We start from the raw sequence: 22,889 nt of genomic DNA, 5'->3' as shown, positions 1-22,889 counted from the left end.
TAGCAAACTTCATTTTCCTGAAAGCACCACAGAAAAAGTAATCCTTAGCCTTATTCAGTGCCAGTAAAATCATCCTTACTTTTCATTTATTCTGGTCCAGATTCACCAGTATCTGTCTGCCAAAAGTACATCCTGTTGTGGAGTAATGTGCTTTGGTTAACTAGACATTTATTTTGTTACTTTTTTTAAAAAATGTGCATAAAACCCAAGCTCTTCAATTAAAAATATTCTGCAATATTATTAAGAGTTATACAGTCTGTAAGCCTTAGAACTTAGTGTTGTAGGACAGAAACAACAGTAACATTTGTCCACAAATGGGTACTCACTTCAAGGCCTAGTTCACCAGAAGCTCCATCTTCCCCTGGCAACCCAGGAGGTCCTACGCCTGAATCGGGTGCTGGCTTTCCCGGAAGACCAGGCAGTCCTGGAGGGCCTGGTGGCCCAGGAAGACCCTGGATAAACCAGCAGCATTGTTAGAAATGGTCCTAGCCCAGTTCATTTGTATATACATGGAACAGAAAAAGCTCACACAGACTGTTCAGCTTCATAATACTGTCAGCTTGGGTTACCATCCCCTTTTGCTTCATTAATAACTAATTTTAGTTTCACAGATACACTACTTACACTCCTCCATCCTTGCTCTCTGAATTGTGCCACCTCATGGTATGAAACAGCAAGCAGGAAGTTAAAACCAAAAAAATTCTCAGTCAGCTCTCTGTAACCCAGTAAAGACCTTAGAGATATTTCAGTGACCAACCTAATGTTAAGAATCTTAACCAAAATGAAATCAAGGGATCACCAAACAGAGGGAAGTGGTTAGGTTTTTTTCTACTCATTTCAAAGAGTTTCTCCATGGTATTGCTGGAGCACTGAGAACCTGTACTCATGGTCAAGACCTGGTTGTGCTTAGTGCTGTAAAAATGGCCTCTGCTTCAAAGATCTATCCTGCGTGGACATAAGCAGATCTATTTAAATTTAATAAAATGAATGAAATATGTTACTTTAGGAGAAATAATATGTTTGCAAATATTCTCTCTCATGTGCAAGTCCATCTTTGTTACTGATTGCATTAGCAGGCAAACATGGACAGTTTGAAATTTTGAGGCGTAGCACTGTAAGGCAAGAACTCTTTAATTCTGACTTAGAGTCGTCTACAGGATTCTGTTAGGAAAACAGTCATCTTGGATTTTCAGCACAGGCAACTGCGCTTTCTACAGGGAACCATTCCAAGCACCCACCTGTCTCGTTAACTGCATAGGGCATCTAAAGGGGCTAGTCTTCTAAATTAGGTGAGATAACTAACTTTCAGCACATGGCAATGCAGTCTACAACTGCCTGAAGGGAGGTTGTAGTGAAGTGGGAGTCGGCCTCTTCTCCCAGGCAACTAGCGATAGGACAAGAGGACACAGCCTCAAGCTTTGCCAAGGGAGGTTCAGGTTGGACATTAGGAAGAATTTCTTCTCAGAAAGGGTTATTAGACATTGGAATGGGCTGCCCAGGGAGGTGGTGGAGTCACCATCTCTGGAGGTGTTTAAGAAAAGACTGGACATGGCACTTAGTGCCATGGTCTAGTTGACAGGGTGGTGTCAGGGCAACGGTTGGACTCGATGATCCCAGAGGCCTCTTCCAACCTGGTTGATTCTGTGATTCTGTGAATTCCCTCCTTAAGAGCCTTGGGAATAAGGTATTCAGCACTTCGGAGGAAAGAAGAAACAGAAACGAAATCTTTAGGCAGAAATCAGTCTGAGAGAGTGAAAAATATCACTAGATGTGTTGCAAAACAGAGGTCTCAGAAAGCTATAGCATTCTGGAGTTCATGGGAGACAGGCATGCAGGGAGTTCATTCCTCAGAAAGCTGCAGTATTATTGATGAAACAGCTTCTCATCAAAGGGTGGAAGTGCTCCATCCTAAAGACTGCATAAAAGATTATCTCTCACTGCATCTAGATGGATCAGTAAAAGCCTGATCTCATCTATGTCTCTTCCTTTTCAGCCACATGACTTCTCATTTTCCTAACATTTGTCCTTAATTGTAACATATCGCCTGATTCATTATAGATCTGACTAGTTCTGTGGATGGAAAACCACATTATTTGCAACTGCAATACATATTTTATAGATTGCTACTTGGATTCTCAACAGTAACATGGTAAAAGTAGATCTGGCTGACTGTCTAGAGATAATGAGTGAAGAAGTGGCTCAAGAACAAAACAAAACATAAAATAATTCCAGATCTGGCAAGTTTTAGTTAATTGGTGTTATTTTTCCCAAAAAAGGCCATTTGTTCTGTGCAGGATGTATAGGAAACATAGCATCTCCTCTGAAAAAAATAGTCCACCAAAAAATAAGTAGAAAAAAGTCCCCACTCCAAATGTTTCCTTTGCCATTCAACAGCTCAGAAGCAGAGCAAGAAAAACAAGCCAGACGTCCCATTCTTAATCCAGAGCCATGATCATCTGAGTATTTTCTCTCAAAATATATCAGCTCTCTGTGAAGGGAAAGCACAAGACCAATGCACCAATTCAACCCCTAAAACAAAGCTTACTTGAGGCTGTTGACACATGATGCTAAGAGCGACAGACTAAACTAAAATGTTGAACTGGTACTTGTCATCCCACTTGTTCTGCTCTGTTCCTGGAGCCCACTGATCCTGACCACAGCTGAAAGCTCATGAATCAGCTGCATTTTACAGCAAAGCTTACTGAAATGAAATGAAAATGATGCTGACTTTCCTGAATATTACGTCTGCAAAATTAAGTAGATTCACAAGCTGTATAAGCTCTTTCTGAAGCTGAGATAGACACCTCCAGGAGAATGATGAGGTGAACATCTAAGGCAGCAACTGCTTTGACTGTCCCAATGGCCAAGTATGAGTTAATAGCGCAGGACTCAGGTTTACCTGGCATGAATACTCCTTCCTAAAGACAGAAGTCTGGTCTCCCATGTTACACAGCCCAGAGAACCTCACTCAGGAACATGTGCATCAAAATCTTATTAACTTTCACTAAGCCAAAGCATGTCTCTCTGCTAGCCAGCCTTCATGTGACACTGTTACAATTCTTCACAAAGGCAAGGATACATGGAAGTTCAAATGACCACCAAAATGGATCAACAGTGGAAGTTACAGCATGAAGTATTTCATATAGACATTTTTTAGAACAGGTACTCCAAATTAAAAAAAACCCAAAGAATAGTATAATTCCCATCTCTCTCCTCTTTAGTGTCTTCTCAGAATCAGATTAAAAGCATTTTCTAATTTTAAAAAGTCCTCTTATCATTATTGGTTTGTTGTCTTCTTTCTCACACTTCTTTCCCACACGCATACACTTAGGCCTTTTCAGATCTTGAAATGAAACCCTACAAAGCATTTCTGGGTGCTGCGAATTAAGCACGTACAAAATTTGCATTGTGAAATGGACCTTCCACAATCTGGATGAGTAAAACAAAGCTCTTTATTGTGCTAATGAGAAATAACCATCAATATATGCTTACTCTTAAAATCTCAGTCTCTCCATCAATGTCTCCAGAACCTGATTCTTCAAGTTCCAGTCTGTTCTGAAATTAGGAGAATTCCATTTTAAAATATTGCTTCTGAAGATGACAAATGAAAATATCACTTGCCAATTACTGCAAATAGAGTTATAGTCAATATCCCTGCAGCAGACTGTCACTGATTAAATGAATTATAATACAACACAAATATTTCAGTCATGCTTCTGATGTTTCATACCATTTTGTTTTGTAGACTCTCAGCTCTACATTTACCTGCGGATGCTCTATGAGTACAGCGATAACAATCCTGTAGGACACACATGCTATGTGACTATTTAAGTGAACTGAAGATGAAGCAGTACCTGAAACAAATTTTAACTTTGGAAAGATCCCTGTCAATATTAATAGTATATTAAATGCATACCTAACAACTAGCCATTGTTTCCTAGAATATGCCTCTGAGTTCAAAAGCCAGATTCTGAGACTCCTACAACTGGAATCCAAAGAGGCATTTTATAAAGGGAAATTAACATATTAAAGGATTTTTTAAAATATTTTGTTAGAAAAACAGTTTGGTTTTAGTATTGAAATCTAGTTGTACTCATCTATAAGACAATTTCATAGGTTCAAGCTTCTTCAGCTTCAAACCATCTTCGTATATTATGGAACCTATAGTGCAAACTACAGTCACCATACAAACTGTCAAAGAATTTTTTGAAACCTCTAAAGAAAAAAAGTATTTTTCGTGGAAAATTTGCCATGATTTATCTGCATAGTATATATAACAAAGTGAAATGAAGTCCAGTTATCAATTTTTTTAAATTATAGAACTTGCTATGAAAGTTTTATAGAACTCATAATTTTAAAAATTAAAAGGAATAAACCAAGATGTGCAACAAACAAACTTGGCAGTTGAAATATGACTTTTCTACACGTGTGAGTTCCACCTCATTTAAAATGAAATAATGTCAACTCATATAAAAGTGAATTAAATACACATTCGCATTACAGATCCTTTATGAGTTTTATAGCTGTGTATGCCTTGTGAACTACAGCCCAAAGTACACAGAGAACTAGTACCTGAATCAACTATAATACCAAAGCTAATATTTCAAAGGCCCAGGGGTTGGGTATGCATTGCCTGGCTGCACTGAGACTTCTTTCACTTCACTCCAGAATAAAAGGCCTTGAAACTTGCTATCACAGACAACAACAAAGTAAAGGCAGTGGAGGACCTGGTGTTCACTGTTACATTGAGAGGAGTGGCCTTTGGGTGAGAAAAGCTGTTGGACTGGGACACCTCATCCTAGTGATCTGGAGCTGCCTTGCTGGTCTCTTGAAGTCAATATCAGTCAAGGCTAAATAGTGCAGCCCTTCATAACACTATTTCTCTATTTTTATGCTACAGAAACAGATGGGTATAATTTAGCAAACGCTAGATCAGGGGAGCATATAATCCATTTTGGTCCCTGAAATATGTTGCAAACTCTCTTGTTAAATACAATACTCAGTGTGACAGATAGATAGTTTTGTTTAAAAGTCAACCACAGGACTTCCACCGGTGTCAGTGGTGGGCCGTGTCTACGTGTAAAATCAGCTCCCATTCCATGAATTGAAAATTCAGGTCAGATTCCTTCTTCAGCTACGTACACATGTATCCTCATGGAAACAGTGGGAAAGGTCCACGTAGAGAAGAGAGATGAATCTGAAACATATTCTTTAACACTGCCTGAGTACTGAGCATTCAAAATATGAACTCTGTCACCATGGTGGTATGTGTTGTAGTATTTAATGACAGCAAGCATAGGTGACTGTCAAACCCTTTCTGTGTTCCGTAGTGGGAAGAAATGAATAGTTCAGGTTTATAATGCCTTTTTGAGGAAGATTTTGTCTCTTGTTGTCCCATATATTATTGCTTTTGCACAGGAGAGCACACACATGATTGGCTTTTTGAAATGTGAATACTGGGTGTTAACGTAGATTACAGTACTCACACACTTTAGCCAAACATTTATTTGCATTTCTGAACTTTTTAGAAAATGTGATTATCTCTGTGGCAGTCAGGCTACTTTCCCAAAGAAAACCTTCTATTTAGTTCTGGATTGCTCTATGGTAAGCTGAGCTCATTGACAGAGAACCCCGAATACTCACTAATCCTCTGGAAGGAGCAGGTGGTCCTGTGGGTCCTGGTAGTCCAGGAGGTCCTGGCAATTCCTCACCAGGATCACCCTAAAACAGGAATGAAGATAAATCAGCAAGGATTTAAACATATAAATGCAGAGCAGGGTTTTTCAGCACTAGCTGCAATCTGTGTGGATTTCTAGTCACAAGAAACAACGAAAGTGTCTGCTTAGATGCTATGAGCAGAGTTGAACTTTATTTGTTTCTGAGACAAACTCCCAAGAAACATGATCTTTGCACTGGCAAAGGAAGAAAGGACTTTTCCCTTTCTAACTTCTGCTATGAATTTGCAAATGTAAAAGCAGCATTAACAGCATTAGACAGTGTGCATTTCTTGTCAGAATAATGTTTTACTGTGGATCTTGAATTTTTAGGGTGCATTTTATGCCCTCCTCCAATAAATAAGTAAAAAGTGTGGTCACACCATGGTACTCAATAAGTAAATTTCTTCATTTTATTGCTACCATCTCTAATGCTTTTTCCAATACCACCATGTCATGATTATTCTTCTATGTCTTGACCTTTATCTACTGCCAACACAATGAAAGGCCCTGTTCAGAACTGTGTCGTTTTCTCTCACCATTGCTACCATCTCCTTTTCTTTGGCTTTCTTACATCATCTCTGACATTTTGCTGAGGTTAGTTTGAAATGCTTCTGCTTAAGATATTTATGACTTTTATTAAATTTTCTTCTCAATTCCAGCATTTTTCACTCAAGTCAAGAGTTGAGGTTCTGCCTCAACTTTTTTAATTTTAAGTTGCAAGTCTTTTATAATGTATCTTTTCATTCTCAACTATCTCTGTGCGTTTTTCTGGAGAATTCACTAAGCAGGATTTGGCCTTTGTGTTTTAAACTCTCTTGGGAGAAGGATGTGCCTCTGCATGCCCTAAAATGGGGCCAATAGGATCATAAATACCTGGCAGACCAAAACATTATGATTGCTTACTACGTATGTTGTTTTCATCAAATAATTGGTACTCATTTAATTTCATTTTTTGAAGTCTTGTATACCTCTAAAAGTGATTGATCCCACTTGCGTTTTATCTGATACATCTAACAGAGGGAATGCCAGGAGAAAATAGAGTGTCCTCCTCTCCCTCCCTGGCTGACTCACATTTCTTGCCTTTGCCATTCAATAACTGCAGTTCACTGTTCTGAGAAGTTTCTCATTGTGCATTTTGGACATTCTTCTTACGTGGCGATCGTGGTTTCAGGACAGATGTATGTTTAGAGGGCAAGAAAGAGCAATGTAACTGCTGATATCCCAGAACTTCTCTCACCAGTGGGAGTGAAAAGCTCGGCCTTCCCTCTACCAATGCTTTCATGTAGCACAGATTCTCCTACCCATCCGTCCGACACCGCAGGGCTGCGAGGTGCGACCTCCTTCCCACCTTGCACCATAAGGAGAGAAACCAGACTGGTTGCACTGAGCTTTCTTAAAGGGGTAGAAGTCACAGAGACATAACTGACACTGTCACCCAGCCTCTACTGATCCATGCTTTACCCTCTAACCTGCCAATTTGTTGTCTGGGCTTATGAACGTTTGAATTATGTTCTCTAACTTCATATATTCAGTCACATAGCAGGAAACACTGAATTTTACCTGCCTTTTGGTCACTTGCTCTTTATGCTTGAGAATTCATTAGATAAATGTATTCATTCATTTCTTTGTTCCCTGTGGCTTTGTCAAATGGTTCCTATAGTGATACTTCAGTCATATTCACAGAGAATGTGTTTCATTAATGTTGGGCTATTTTCACTGTCTGCCAGCAAGTTCATTTACAGACACCCTTCATGCATTTTAACATATCCTTTGCTTTTTTTTCAGTGATTATTACATTAGCTCCAGTCAGTGTTTTGTGCTTATTTTCATTCAATTTCTTCCACTTTGTGTGTACTACAAGGAAGAAAAAACCCCCAGCTCTCACATTTGGATCATAGTCATGTCTAGGAAGCCTAATTGTATCCATTCCCAAGGAGTTGTATCTCTGCACTGAACAATGACCACAGTGAAAAAGTGACAGCCAGCTCTCCACTCTCCACTGATATGTAGCCCCCCATTCATTTCCAGCTTTCCATTTTCAGTGAGAAGAACAAGGAACAGGCAAGTTGATCCTGCTAATGTTCCTTGAATTTAAATATTATTATGCTGAAAAAGTGCTGAGTCTCTTTAGAGAGCATAACTGGTTTGAATTATTTGTGTGTGTGCACTGATCAATTCTTTAAGCTTTGCTCACTCTACCAACAAAATGGGTCCTAGGAAATCACTCTGATTGGGATAATGAAATAATTTTCTGGACAACTAATAATTTAAAAATTATTCTCATGTGTAAAAGAGGATCAGAGCAGTGTCTTCTTGTCTGTCTTGCTTTTTGCTGCAGCAATTGGTTCTGGTTAAAGTATCGCTACTGAGGATGGATAGGGTGAAAAGTGGGGAGGAATGGAGAGGTGAAGTGGAGAGAAAGAGACTCCTGGCTCAAGAAGTCCATCAAACTGCCCTTTGCTGATCTGAGACTGCTCAGAGGTTTCAGAAACAAGGCTCTGAAATGCTTGTACAGAGTGCCTGTAATGCCTGTTGCCAACTGATTCAATGTCTTACGGATAATCTGCCTTCCCAGCCTATCTTTCCTGAAGAGCCTGAATCCATACACTGCAGCACTCCAGTTATGAGCTATCCCACCATGTCTCTGGAACCTCACCTGATAGCCTTCTAGCTGTGCATGGACTTCTAAGTCCTCCTCTTTGTCTCCCATGCTGTCTGCTTTTGTGAACATGTACCTGAGATGGGTCCCAGACATTCTGCTTTCACCAGGGTAGTGCAAGAGTGTCCCCCATCATGTACCTGAGATGTTTCCTAACTGCCTTACATGCCTTCACTTCTCTTCAGCTTATGATAACCCTTTTCCCAACGTATCTTTCCATTGCAACAGGCAGACTGTTCAGCTGGACAGAGAGAGAGGGTGCTGCCATGCAGTCTCGTGACTTGATACCTGTACTGGAGACTAATTTTACCTTTGAAATGATTCTGGACCCTTTCAACTTGAATCTGAATACATGAGCTTTATATGGGTTATGTTTGTGAATTTATGAAGCCTGAATTGTTTTGGTAAACAGGTGAAATGAATTATTAATTTGGCACTTGGAGTAGCTGGCTGAATGCCAATTTTGTGTACAATATGTGCTTTAATGATAGATTAATCCATTATAGCTCACTTCAGCTCAGAAGCAATACAAGTTGTTTCTTCAGCTGGTTCAGCTCTTATTTCAATTATGTTCATTTCATAAGGGTAATATGATTATACTACCTCTGTTAAATCACTTTTAGCCAGTGAAGTAAGTTGCACAGAGCAGTTGTATATAACAATTGACTTTTCTTTATTAAGCTCTCCTGTGAAAGCCCAATTTTTTCTACTGCTGAAATTTATTCATATTCTGGAAAAACCCTTATGATTCTGTTATGGCTGCCCTTCATGCAGATTCATGGGTGACCAGCAAGGTGTTTAAATTCTTCCTGTGATTCCCTTTTATTCTTATTTTTTCTCTCAGAGTATACCAAATTAACGCATGTCCAAGCATGAATGGTACCTGATTAATTGTTGATTATTAACAGGACACATACCTTTTTACCTTTTAGGCCTGCTTTTCCTTTCAGTCCTGGCAACCCCTGAAGTCCATTTTTACCCTAAAAGGAAATAATTTTTTTAATTAGACATTATCTTTCATGCAGGTTGTACACTTAGCAGGGTGCTGGATTCTAACTCTTGATTTGTGCGGTGGGAGGAGATATGGGACTTACACATCTCTGAAGCTGGCAGTGCACAAAGTGTGCCTCTCACCACATCTACTCTGCCCACAACAAAGTGATAGTGAAGCCTGTTTGGAAGGATACAGATGGAAACACTTGGCAGGTTGCATTTGGATTTGACAGGATGCCAACTGGACCACACAGCACTGATGACAAGTATTTTGAGAACTATAATGTTCCGCTAGAACAAATAGTGACAGCTGTCTGAAAAGCCCTCTTCAAATTTTCTGTCTCTTAGCCATTTACTTATCTAAGAGGTAAGAAAGCCTTCATTTATTCTGAAGTTGCTGAATATGCTTACAGCAGGTAAATTCTGGGATAGAATTCTGCCTCTTCCCTAACAACTTTCAAGCTATGAGAAAATGGACACTTGGAAGAAATCTACTTTTAATTTCACACAGAAGTGATAGTCAACAGAGAATAGTGAGATATATTTGTAACACACTACTGCTAACTGCTGCCCTGAGTGCACCAACTCATACCATTGGCATTAGCCTGCTCCCACCTTCTACTGAAATCATTTTTGCCTTGACCGACCTGAATATATTCAGTTCCTACCGAGCAGGGGGCTTCCTGAGGACATGCATCTGACAGGGAATGTGTGGTACTACATAGCATTTCACCCCATTTTCCATTCTAAACTTCACTGGTCAAATTAATCCCAAATAACCTTTTTATATATGTTTGTCTTATCCACATGTAACATGCGTAGTCTCTTCCTATAGAGGCTTGATCATTGGCTAGAAAGAACTCCCACCAGCTTTAAAGTCAGTGCTATTATAAAGTGGTGTTATTTATGAATTCACTTAGGACACTGGAAAAAAATTTAAAAGGCAAATAAATTCTATTTTCCCTAATGGCATTTTGGGAATCTGGACAGCTGTGATTATTACAGAATCACAGAATCAACCAGGTTGGAAGACACCTCTGGGATCATCGAGTCCAACCGTTGCCCTGACACCACCCTGTCAACTAGACCATGGCACTAAGTGCCATTATGGACTCTACTGCTCAAGTTTTAGGGCTGTACTAATTTTAAAGATGGGTTATATAAACTCATTATGGAGAAAAATGTATCATCTGTAAGACTAAAAAGGTTTTTTCTCCTATTATTATTTTTCCTGTAGAGTAACTGGTATCAAGTTCCCAGAAAAGTGGCAAACACATGGCCATTATAAATCTGGTGCCTGCTAATTTTGTTGCTGAGTGAAGCCCCAGCAATCCAATAGTAAAGTTGCATAGGTGTATGCAAGATTGGAACCCAGCTGCACACGGACAAAAGAGTATCTATAAAAAATACAGGACAATGGTTCATTTCACAAAATATAACTAAATGGCTATGATAGGAAACAGGATTGTTTTACAAGGATTTGTTTACAAGGACAAAACAATTGTTTTTGAAGCATTTGAATTACATTTGAAGAATTTTCTATAAGACATTTCCCCATTATTTTGGTTACACAGGATTTTCTTTGAAAATATTCTGCTTGAAAGTAGTCAGACTTCTGTTAATACAGAAAATGTAAACCTCTTGTCCATAAACACCCTAATGACACATACCCTGAGTTTAGGCTAAATATTTGCAAAACAGCTACATTTTTCTGAACAAACCGATGTATGCAGGCAGCATTCATGCAGGAGCCGAATAACACATCCCATGAATGACTACTGAATTATTTTTTTAATAACTTAAAACATACCAGTTTCATTTGAGGTTCACTTGCAGGGGGTAGGAATGGACAGGAAGTTCACAGCAGTGTTGCATGGCAGCATACAAAAGGAGGAGCAGGCATGGTAATGATGACAGTCACAACTGTCTACAACTGCAGTCTACAAACCTGAAGGGAGGTTGTAGTGAAGTGGGAGTCGGCCTCTTCTCCCGGGCAACTAGCGACAGGACAAGAGGACACAGCCTCAAGCTTTGCCAGGGGAGGTTCAGGTTGGACATTAGGAAGAATTTCTTTTCAGAAAGGGTTATTAGACATTGGAATGGGCTGCCCAGGGAGGTGGTGGAGTCACCATCTCTGGATGTGTTTAAGAAAAGACTGGCCATGGCACTTAGTGCCATGGTCTAGTTGACAGGGTGGTGTGAGGGTAACAGTTGGACTCGATGATCCCAGAGGTCTCTTCCAACCTGATTGATTCTGTGATTCTGTGACAGCCTCCAGGCGGGAAGGTCTCAGAGAGGGGAAAGATGCACAAAGTGGCAGCAACAGATAACACGAGTCAGGAAACAAAGAAGCCAGGTACTAAAGCGTCAATAGAGGACAGATACACAACAGCAGCTGAGACACTCACGGAATATGACAGCTAGGGATTTGTTATTGTGTGCACTGCAGGGCAACACTTCACAGCAGAGAATGCATATGCAATCGATCAGCGGCTCGTGGTGAACTGACCTATGGATGGGAGTCATGTGGAGAAGGGTGGAAGGAACAATACAGGAAGATGACAGCAAATCTGACAGAAGAGAGGGTAAAATAGAGGAACACAAAGAAAGGAAAGTAGGAAGGATGAAGCAGAAGATGCAGCTGAATTACTGTACAAGAGTTGAAGAGTGAGAGGTACATCTGGAAAGTTAATAGCAGCTGAGGTTAGGAGCAGGTGACATGGCAGCGTGTGTCTGTGAAGGGTTAATGAAGCACTTTGTTTTGCCCTGGAAGAGGTCTGGGTCTGAATATGTTCTCTTTTTGAAACTCTTCTCTGCAAAAAAGCCAACCTCACCAGAGCTGGAGTCCTTGTACAGCTACTTATGGCATACCATGCCTCTTACTTTCTTTGCAACTGGGAAATTATAAATTTCTCTTAGAAACCTGTGTCTCCCTCTCTTGGCAATCTGAGGAAGTCAACTACAGCACCAGAGCTGTAGCACACAGAGAAAGCACTTTGCTGCTTAAGATCCAATTTAGCTGAGTATCTGATAAAAAAATGCTTTTTTTTTCCTTCAGCTAAGAAAAATATGTATAAAAGAGTACTTACGGGTAACCCATTTTTACCAGGAATGCCCTAAAATAAAACATCTTTGTTAGAAAGGTAAATAAAACATTGTAACAAAAAAGCAACAAAAGAGAAAAAGCAATTAACTATAGCTTGATGTGTCATGCAGTGACTAAATAAAAAACCAGAACTGTAACAAATACTACATCACAGGGTGGTCTGTTTTGCACCTCTGTTTAGTTGGCTATGTCTTGTGCAGATGATTCAGAAGGATATGTAGTGTGGAACATCCTGGATATACAAAAGCCACTGAAGAAGGCATGTGAGTTCTGAAGTCCATCAACTTTGAACATGTTCAAACATGACAGCTGGGAGGGTGGTGCAGCACTGCAAAGGCTGTCCGAAGAGTTTGTGGGATTACTGCTCTAAGTGTACATTAGTATGTTGGCACATCAGTTATTTGCCTTGTGCTTTCTGATGATTGCAGTCTACAACTACCTGAAGGGAGTTGTAGTGAAGTGGGAGTCGGCCTCTTCTCCTGGGCAACTAGAGATAGGACAAGAGGACACAGCCTCAAGCTTTGCCAGGGGAGGTTCAGGTTGGACATTAGGAAGCATTTTTTCAGAAAGGGTTATTAGACATTGGAATGGGCTGCCCAGGGAGGTGGTGGAGTCACCATCTCTGGATGTGTTTAAGAAAAGACTGGACATGGCACTTAGTGCCATGGTCTAGTTGACAGGGTGGTGTCAGGGTGACAGTTGGACTCGATGATCCCAGAGGTCTCTTCCAACCTGGCTGATTCTGTGATTCTGTGATTGTCACTCATCAGGCACTTGTATAGCCGTTGACACATGTGCAAAGCAGATATGACACTTCTGAGTTGATTTGGTGGGGCTAAAAACCCGTCTTGTAGAAGTATAACTGATGTCAGTGTGTGAGGCTGTGGAGTTTCAGCCCTTTATGCATGTGTGATGAATGACTATTACCCTTTCTAAAATATATGCATTCTTTCAATAGACAGAAAATACTCACAGGCTGACCATGTTGTCCAGGTTTCCCTGGAGGTCCAGGAGGTCCTTGATCTTTTTTCTGCATATCTTCTACTCCTGGCGTTCCTAGAGATCCCGTGGGCCCATCCTCTGCTTCCTGACCTTTCTGGCCCTGAGTAATTAAAATGTGAAATATGAAAAATGCATTGCATTACTTTTCCCATTTTTCTCACTCTTTTTTCCCCTCTCTTCCCTCTCTACTAGAAGCCCTGCAGTCAGAAACCTGTTAGGCACCATACAAACAATATAATCCATTCAGCAAAGGCAGTCCATATTAAAGATCATTCATGCAAGTACAAATAAATTGCTCACTGAGCTGCAAAAAATGGGAGCTGGTTACCTAGATGCAAATGACCATGGTCTCATTTCACACCTGCACAAACCTGTATAGTCTAAGTCAATGATGTAGGTTTGAAAAAGACCAGTTTCACAAACTCAATCTGTCTGGGATAAAATTGTGTAAGTTAAAAAGAGATGTTTAGTAATGCTTTAGCCAACTCCCCTGAGATCTACAACTCTAACAAAAGAGGGTTACATATTCAGCTTGGTTAAAAAGTAAAGTGACGGAAGATGAAATGAGGAAACTGATAGCAAAGAGCAAAAATGTACAACAAGCAAGAGCAAAAAAAATGCTAAGCATCAGTATTTGGTTAGGAGAAAGTAAAAATAATAAAAGGAATAATTTAAATACACCAGGAACAAATAAATCGTTTCAGTGGTGAAGCTCAGACACTAATACATATTTAAGTTAAAATCCAGTATACAGGATGGGACATTTGAGTCATTTTTGTATCGTATTTTGAAACAAGTACTAGGATTTACCCACATTTTATACCAGCAATTAAGTATTTTGTGTTTCATTAATAGCTAATGAAACTAGGAGGGATGTAATAGAGTAACTATCCAAGTATTTAAAAGTTAGCAGGATGATAGCTTTCAGCAAAGGAGCTGTTAGCTGATTTTTTAAAGACCTCTCTGTGTTTTGTCAGTAGAAAAGTTCCCAAAGACCAGAGAGTTTTTCATCTGATCTCATTAAAGATTTTTTACTATCTGGAAAATTGTTAGAAGAGAACCTAGTTAACTAAGCTGTGGGTAAGATCATAACCTACGTGAGGTAAGAGGATTGTTGATACAGGTTGTTAGAGTACCAAAAGAGCTAGTGGATATTATGGCAGGACCCCTCTGGATCACCTAGCAAATGTCTTGGGAGTCTGGGAAGGTCCCTGCTGACTGGAAGCTAGCCAGTGTTATTCCAGTTTACAAGAAGGGTGTGAGGGAAGACCCAGAGAACTACAGATCTGTTAGTCTAACCTCAGTTCCTGAAAAAATTATGGAGAAGATTGAAAGTACTGAGTACTACTGAAAGGCATTTAAAGAATAATGCAATCATCAGGCACAGTCAACAGGGATTCACAAAGGGAAAGTCCTGTCTAACTAATCTGATATCCTTCTATGTGGATGAAGGGAAGGCAGTGGATGTAGTTTTTCTGGTTTTTAGTAAAGCCTTTGTTATTGTCCCTCTCAGCATCCTTCTGGACAAGTTGTCGAGCTGTGGGATGAGCGGGTTCACGGTGCACTGTGTGAAGAACCAGCTGAAGGGCAGAGCTCAAAGTGTTGTAGTGAACGGGACTGCATCTGACTGGCAACTGGTCACCAGTCTAAAAAATGTGCTGGAAGCCTAGAGAGAAGCTAGGCATGGCTGTAAACAGCATTTATTATTTATTCATGTAACTGCTGACACAGACATGAGGAATACAAGGACCCCAAATAACTTTATTGACTTGCCTCAACTTTGATCCTTTATAAGGTCATCTAGGGATGGAAAGGTTGTTCAGCCTTAATATTTTATTAGTCAAAGCATACTTTTATTGTGAATACCAGGAAAGGTGCTGGTTACTTTTTTAACGAGTTTTTCATCTCTGGGTGTTAATATATGCATCTGTCAGGAGGCAGCATAGATTGCTTTCTTAAAGAAGTAACTAGGAGTTACAGATGCTTTTCCAGTGCAATCCACGCAATCGTTCCCTTGTCAAGACATGAAATATAGGATCAACCTCTTGGATGGCAATTCAAGCAAGACTGGGTTTATAAAGGGATAATTTGCATAAACTATAAATTTTCAGATTAGTCTGTGGGCAACTAAGGAAAGCCAGCAATATACATTTTAGGCATGGACACCTCCAGAGTTTAGTGCATTTTAGCATCAGTCTTCTGTTTGGATCACCTGATAATGAAGCTCTGTGATAATGAAATGCTACTTTGCACTTGGTACTTCACACAGAAGCACTTGGTGAGCATGCAAAGGTGTAATTTTAAATCTTTATATGCCACATTTCTGAGAAGGAAACAGGAATTTCACCTGCAAGGCAATTACTGTGAGTAAGACCAAGATGCCTGCTTTTAGGGAATAAAAATTATGGGCTTTTATGGTGAGAATTTACATTGGTTATTTTCTTTGTTTCTCACTTTCTTAAATGCAAAATGAAAAAATGCAAAACTGAAAGAACAAATTCATTTTGTTAGTCAAAAATCTCATGCCCATCTCGATGGTTATAGATCCAAACTTCTGCATAGTGTCAGTGCTTTTCAGTCTGATGTCATGAGATGACATTCAAGAGTTTAAAAAGTAACTAACTTCTGTTTTGGCATGCTGCTAAGATGGAATAGATAAAGGTACCAACTCAGAAAAGCAACTAAAATTCATCTGTTTTCCTGCTCTTGGGACAAACAGATAAGGCATATAATAAACCCATTCTACAGACCTCCTCTCTGCTTACTCCTGGCAAAACAGTAGCACCAGAGCCATCTTCTTCTCGTAAGACTTTCTGTGTGACAGTGGTAGACTCACTGTTGCCTTGTCCAGTTTCCGTGACAGCTGCATCTAAATAAAATAATCACGGATTAATGAGAGACAGAGCAAACCAAAACCCACCCAGAGGTATTTATCAGAGCACAGATGCTGCAAGTTGTATGAAAAAAGAAATTATTTACATTATGACCAAAATACATTCCAAAGATTAATATTAGTCATTTTATAACTCTGAAAATTTTAAAAGGAAAAAAAAAAAGAAAAGTGAGAATAAAATTATAAAATTATAAAAAATGTTTATTTTAAGGACAAAGACTATATATATTGCATCATCGTCTTTGCCTCAAGTCTAAAGGTTGCCTATTTTTCATCTATATAACATAAAAAATAAGAGATATGTACGACACGTACTATCTGAAGTATGTATGAAATTTAAATAGGAACATTGTCTTTGGCCTTATTAAGATAACTAGCTTTACTTTTTGTTTTCTAGGAGTGCACTGAAATTGTCTTACTAGTGGAGGACTGGATTCCTCGGTGCACTATCCCCTGTTCTTATTACTTTGCTGCCTACACTTGCATCCAAAACACCCCATTGTGCACTAGGCAGATTTCACAACCTGTGCAGGAAGCGTAAGTAGGACATAGTTGTTTATTCAGTGATACTATTCTGTTTTACATGAAAGGCTGTGCTTCACTATAACAGAAGGTCATCAAATTAAATACTCATCACAAATCCCTTTTAAAGGTGCCACATGGCTTTAGAGCCAGTAGCACTATTTGCAGAGGTGTGTCTCAAGAAGAGCCATGCTTCTTACTGACCTGAGCAGAATGAAGAGGATTTTTCTCCTTCCATTCCCTTTGCCTAACACTTGCACTTTACTGGAGTGTTGTAGAGTATCACAGCAGCAGCTCCTCAGGTGAGCTTCTTTGTTTTATCAATTTTTTTTTTCATTTTAAAATATAAACCATATTTCTGTGACTGAAACTTCCACACTATAGAAGGGTAAATCTATTCTTTGCATGTTTAACAACAATGACTGAGATAAGCACCTATATGGAGTGAAAAGTGAGAGATGTGTTGAACAGTGGCTGTAGTGGCTACCACTTACCTTTGCTGCTATTAACAAATTGCAGTCTAACAGACTGCAGTTTCAAAGACCAAATATTTGATGTGCCAATTCTTTTCTAACACATAGGATGTCCAAAACCATAGGATTTTCCATTCCTGGCAGCACCCAGAATATGACACTGGCTTTTCACACACAGTGAAATGACAAACTCAGACCTAGAGAATGTAAATGACCCCATCCCCGCAAAAAAAGAGGCAGTGCCTTGTTCTTCAAGTTTAGCTGCTTCAGAGGTTTCTTCTGATCTGTGATTTCTGGAGATACCGTTTTCTTCCAAATGAGACAATATAGTTGGGGGGGCTTCCACTGGCTCAGCCAATGTATCTTCAGGCTAAAAAAATCATAAAATCCCAAAGAACTGTTTAGAGAAAAGGCTTATCACATATTTTAAAACACGAATCAGATTACCTTTCTCAAAGCATAATAATCAGAACTAACACGTTTATGAAGCAAAACAGAAATCCAGATCTTTCCCACTTACTGTCTTGCCAGTGTTTGTCCTTACTCGTATGCTGCCCTTAGAAACATTAACTGTCATTGCTATCATAAAAACTGAAATTTATTAATGGCCAATATAAACAATCTCTTTAATCTACAAGTTTTTAATTTATTTCACCTTCTAGTGAAATTTCACCATTTTATTTCACGATCTAGTTTCTGCTTATCAGCAGATGTCACAATAATTTGGTCAAGCTCTTGAGAAAAACTAGCACAAGAACTTTGAACTCCATTCCTCCAAACCAAGTGATGTACACTTGACAAACCCATAGAGAGGGAGAAAAACACAAGGAATGTAAAGTTATCACTGCAGGTCTAAGACCCTAGACCTGACTGGTACCCACCCATCCCCATGCTGGCTGTGGGTAGGCAAGATGTGGCCATTTCAATAACCTGGTATCAGCTGCAAGCAGGAATGTAAAGAGCCTACTCTCTACTGGAATTAGAGACCTGGAGAAGTGCTGTCTCAGTGTAGTGAGGAGATTACTTCATGCAAACCTTCATTTGCAATTTAAATAAAATTTAAAAGGTAATATGTTGCCATGGTAACCTGGAACAGACTTAAGGGGCCAAGCATCCTGGTCTTGAACCAGGTTAAGATGTGTAAAATGGCATAATAGGGCTTGCTGAACTAGTTCCTGAATTGTCAGCAAAAGGAAGAGAGGTAACATCATTGGCATGATTTTTATCCCACTGGTTTTGTATCCTTATAACTGAGGAAAAGCTTCAAGATACTTCTTGTTATTAAGAAACATATTGAAAATAGGCTTTAGGGTTCCATTTCAAGGGGAAAGGAAATCTTTTCCACAGTGGGCCAGATCCGATCCCCACTATAGCTGACAAAAGTACCTTCATTTGATTTCAGTTTTATTTATTCCACTTGAGAAAGAAACAAATGCATGTTTCCTCTGCTCTTATTTCTCTTATAACTATATACCTTGTTCTTGACATTCTGTGTAGGAATATTTTAATTAATCTTTAGAGACCAATAAACCTTTTTATGCAGCCTGTTTATCTGAACCATAGTAAACTTACTGTTAAGTCATGTATTACAGGGTTTTGTGTTTTAAAATCCTTAATAAGACTGGGTCTTGGCTACTTTGAGAAAGGAGGATGAACTTTTTGCTTTGAATAAAATGTCCAGTGACTTCCCTCTTCTGATGCAGAATAACCAATACTTCAGATGAACAGTAGAAATTAATTCACACAATTCAGAATGTGCTCAATTGTACAGTTTACAAAACATTCCTGATGTTTATTTCTCACTGGGAAGATAAATTAAGCAACAGTAGGACAAAGATTTAAATGCTTCATTTTGAGAAATAACTTTTAAAAAGCTATAAAATGGACCACTTTCATAATATTAGTAAATATCCCAAATATAACTGTCTCCACTAGAAAACAATGGGAAAACCAGAGATATTTACTTGAAGATACTAGAAAAACAACCCAAACCTCACACTACACTCATAAGAATGCAAACTTGATAGATAATAGTGATTACCTGCCTGATAGAATTATAAGAATCAAGATAATGAAAAAAGTACATTTGTAATTTAGTGAAGGGCTTGGAAAAAAAACCCCAACAAAATCTCTTGAAATAGTCCCCATCAGTTTAGACTTGAAGATGTATCTGTGGAATAAAGAAGTAGTATCTTGTAACCATGTGCAAAGATTAGAGATCAACATCAGCCAATGGAGTTGAAAGGATGTGTCTAGTAAGAGAATGGTAGGGTGGATATCCCCTACTTGTCCACATGTACTCCTTGTGAACAAAGGCAATGGGGAAACGGATTAGGAGATTACAGGTGGGCATTTTAGCATCTTCTCCTGCCCCACAGAAAGTAAAACAGCATGTGGCCTGCCTACACCAGTCTTCCTTACAAAGCTCTGTTAGTGTATTTGTAGATATATACAGAGCAGTATTCGTATAGGCACAGCTACTCAGAAGTCAGTGAAGATCTGAGAAGCACTAAGTCCCTTTGCTTTCCCATCTGCAGCTCCTAAGGAATAGGAGGACACTACATAGAGGACAGCCAGTTACAATCTAGCTCCTGCAGAGGATTGAACTCAGAAGAATTACCTAAAACCAGAGTTATAAAAGGCTATTCCTGCCTCTGTGCATAAAACCAGATTCAGCAGCTGGTTGATGTGTTGAACAGTGGCTGTAGTGGCTACCACTTACCTTTGCTGCTATTAACAAATTGCAGTCTAACAGACTGCAGTTTCAAAGACCAAATATTTGATGTGCCAATTCTTTTCTAACACATAGGATGTCCAAAACCATAGGATTTTCCATTGGTTTTCTACCTTTTGTCATCTGTAACAGTGAATAATATGCTGAGATTATGCTGAGAAACAACATTCTCGTGTGCTGGTTTTGACTGGGATAGAGTTAATTTTCTTCATAGTAGCTAGGATGAGGCTATGTTTTGGATTTGTGCTGACAACACTGTTGATATCACAGGGATGTTTTAATTACTGATGAGCAGTGCTTACACAGAGTCAAGGCCTTTTCTGCTTCTCGCAACAGTCAACCAGTGAGGGGGGAGGTGACACAACCAGGACAGCTGACCCCAGCTGACCAAAGGGATATTCCAGACCATATGACGACATGCTCAGCATATAAAGCTGGGGAAAGAAGAAGGAAGGGGGGGACTTTTGGAGTCACGGCTTTGTCTTCCCAAGTAACCGTTACGCGTGTTGGAGCCCTGCTTTCCTGGAGTTGGCTGAACACCTGCCTTAGGATGAGAAGTAGTGAATGAATTCCTTGTTTTGCTTTGCTTGCATGCATGGCTTTTGCTTTACTTATTAAACTGTCTTTATCTCAACTCATGAGTTTTTTCACTTTTACCCTTCTGATTCTCTCCCCCATCCCACTAGGGGAAAGTGAGCGAGCAGCTGTGCGGTGCTTAGTTGTCAGCTGGGGTTAAACCATGACATCTTGCAAAAGGAGGAATAAAAGCCAAAAATTCTACCATTTCTGTGTGCAATTTTGAACAGTGTAGTAATTTTGAAGGTTATTAAACAGAAACTTAAAGCAATAGGTAAAAGAATTTAATTTTTTCTGGATAGACTAGAGAAGCTGGTTAGACATCTTTCCTGAAGTAGCTGCAGTTGTATCCAAACGAGAAAAAGTGAAAGCACAGTAAGATTTCATTGATTAAATTTTGTGGTGTGAAGTAAAATGGAGAGGAGTCATAAAGGCATCAGGTGATTTTGCTGCCATTCAGAATACCCCCAGCTGGCTGCAGGATTAAGCAGACAATCTCTTGAAGCTCAGCAAAGTAAAATGCAAGTCCTTCATCTGGGGAGGAATTACCCGATGCAGCAGTACTGGCAGAGGCCAACTGGCTGGAACGCAGCTTTGCAGGAAAGGATGCTGTGAGACAAGTGGAAGAAGAGCCAGCAATGTGCTCTTCTGGCAAAGACCACCATTAGCACCCTGGTCTGTATTAGGAAGAGTATCATCACGAGGTTGAGGGAGGTGATCCTTCTGTATTAAGCAATGATGAAACCCCCATCTTGAGTACTGTGTCCAGGTGTGGGCTCACCAATACATGGACATATTGGACCAAGTCCATCGAAGGACCATGTAGATCATTAAGGACTTAGGGCTTTTGACCTATGAGAGGAAGACAAGAGAGTGAGGACTGCCTCAAGAAGAGAAGGCTCAGAGCAATCTTATCAATGTGTACAAAATCGTGATAGGAGGGAGTAAAGAAGACAGAGACAGACCGTTCTCAGTGGTAGCCAGTGAAGGGAAAAGAGACAATGGACACAAATTAACATACAATAAATTCTGGTTCTGATGAAAAATACTACACTGGAACAGAGAGGCAGTGGAGTCTCCATCCTTGAGGAAATCCAAAACCCACTGTCATTGAGCAACCTGCTTACTGAGTAATCTGCTGTACTTGACTCTGCTTTGAGAGTTGGACAGGACAATCTTCAGAGGTCCCTTTCAAACTCAGCTAGTCTATGATTCTGTGAAAAGCACAAGGCAGGCCAAAAAGAGTTTAATGAGCTATATGTAAAAGGCATGAAAATGAATAATAAATCTCTTTTCAAACACACCAGGAGGAGGAAGCCAGGTCTATACACAATTAAGTTGTAAAAAGAATGCTCAGAGAATTTTAAGCCATAGCAGAAAAAAAATAAGTTTTTTTGCATTCATGTTGACCATGGAAGAGTTAAAATTCCTGAAAAAGTATATTATTGAAAAACTTAGCACAGGATATGTCTAAAACTGAAGCCTTTGTAAGAAAAGGGTAGGAAACACACTGACTAAGTGAATAGCAACAAATCATCACAACCAAACAGTATTCACCCAGGAGTTCCGAAGAATTCAACAATGAAAGAACTGAAGTATGTGCTGTATCAGGGAAATGTGAGCATGGTTTCTGTAGTAATTTCCAACAAGCCTACTGTTTTTCTCTAAAGGAATCAATGAGAACTTGGATAAAAGAAGAATGTGTTGATATAAGCTGCATGGAAAGCTTCATTGTGAGGGATGGACTGGAACATTTCAGCCTGGCACAAAAAGGGAGGGGAAACATTGTGTGATAGGAATCCCTAAAATCACGAATGTTATGGTAAGGAACAACTGTTTACTCTGTCTTTCAGTAGACTAACCACCAAATGAGAGCTGCAGTTAGCATGTTCAGAAGGGCAAGCATAAGGTGAAAGTCTTTCACAAACCATGTCATTAAATAAGCTAAGGAAGTCTGCAGCAGGAAGCTGAGGATGATAAAATTCACATGGGTTAAAAAAAAACAAAGCAAGAAATTCAAGGGTGAAAAACTCAGCTGAGGTCCACTAAACACAAACAGATACACTCCTGGCTCAAGCATTTCCTGAGATGGAAATTGTTGCAGAGTAAAAGAGTATTCCAGGTAAATGTCATATTTATGTTATTATACTCTTCCCAAAGTACTGGTTGCTGATTGTTGTCAAATATACCAGATTTTTGATCTGGTACAGTGCA

At 39.5% G+C, this 22,889-nt stretch overlaps 1 protein-coding gene across 3 annotated transcripts in view; it reads right to left on the bottom strand.

The window, feature by feature from the left end:
* The window catches only part of COL15A1 (collagen type XV alpha 1 chain), a 144,293-nt gene that overhangs the window by 67,913 nt on the left and 53,491 nt on the right, over positions 1-22,889 (bottom strand). For 2 of the 3 annotated variants that reach the window (XM_068396726.1, XM_068396727.1), the window contains exons 6-13: positions 17,609-17,735; positions 16,228-16,346; positions 13,449-13,577; positions 12,459-12,485; positions 9,294-9,356; positions 5,644-5,721; positions 3,493-3,555; positions 327-452 (exon numbers count right to left, since the gene is read on the bottom strand). In XM_068396726.1, coding sequence (XP_068252827.1) covers positions 327-452; positions 3,493-3,555; positions 5,644-5,721; positions 9,294-9,356; positions 12,459-12,485; positions 13,449-13,577; positions 16,228-16,346; positions 17,609-17,735 — 732 coding nt within the window. The remainder of the gene's footprint in view (positions 1-326; positions 453-3,492; positions 3,556-5,643; positions 5,722-9,293; positions 9,357-12,458; positions 12,486-13,448; positions 13,578-16,227; positions 16,347-17,608; positions 17,736-22,889) is intronic. The other variant, XM_068396729.1, reaches the window with a different exon arrangement.

Source organism: Nyctibius grandis, chromosome 3, assembly GCF_013368605.1.
Source record: "Nyctibius grandis isolate bNycGra1 chromosome 3, bNycGra1.pri, whole genome shotgun sequence".
In the NCBI taxonomy this organism is placed as follows: Eukaryota; Metazoa; Chordata; class Aves; order Nyctibiiformes; family Nyctibiidae; genus Nyctibius; species Nyctibius grandis.
This window is presented reverse-complemented; position numbering and strand designations above follow the sequence as displayed.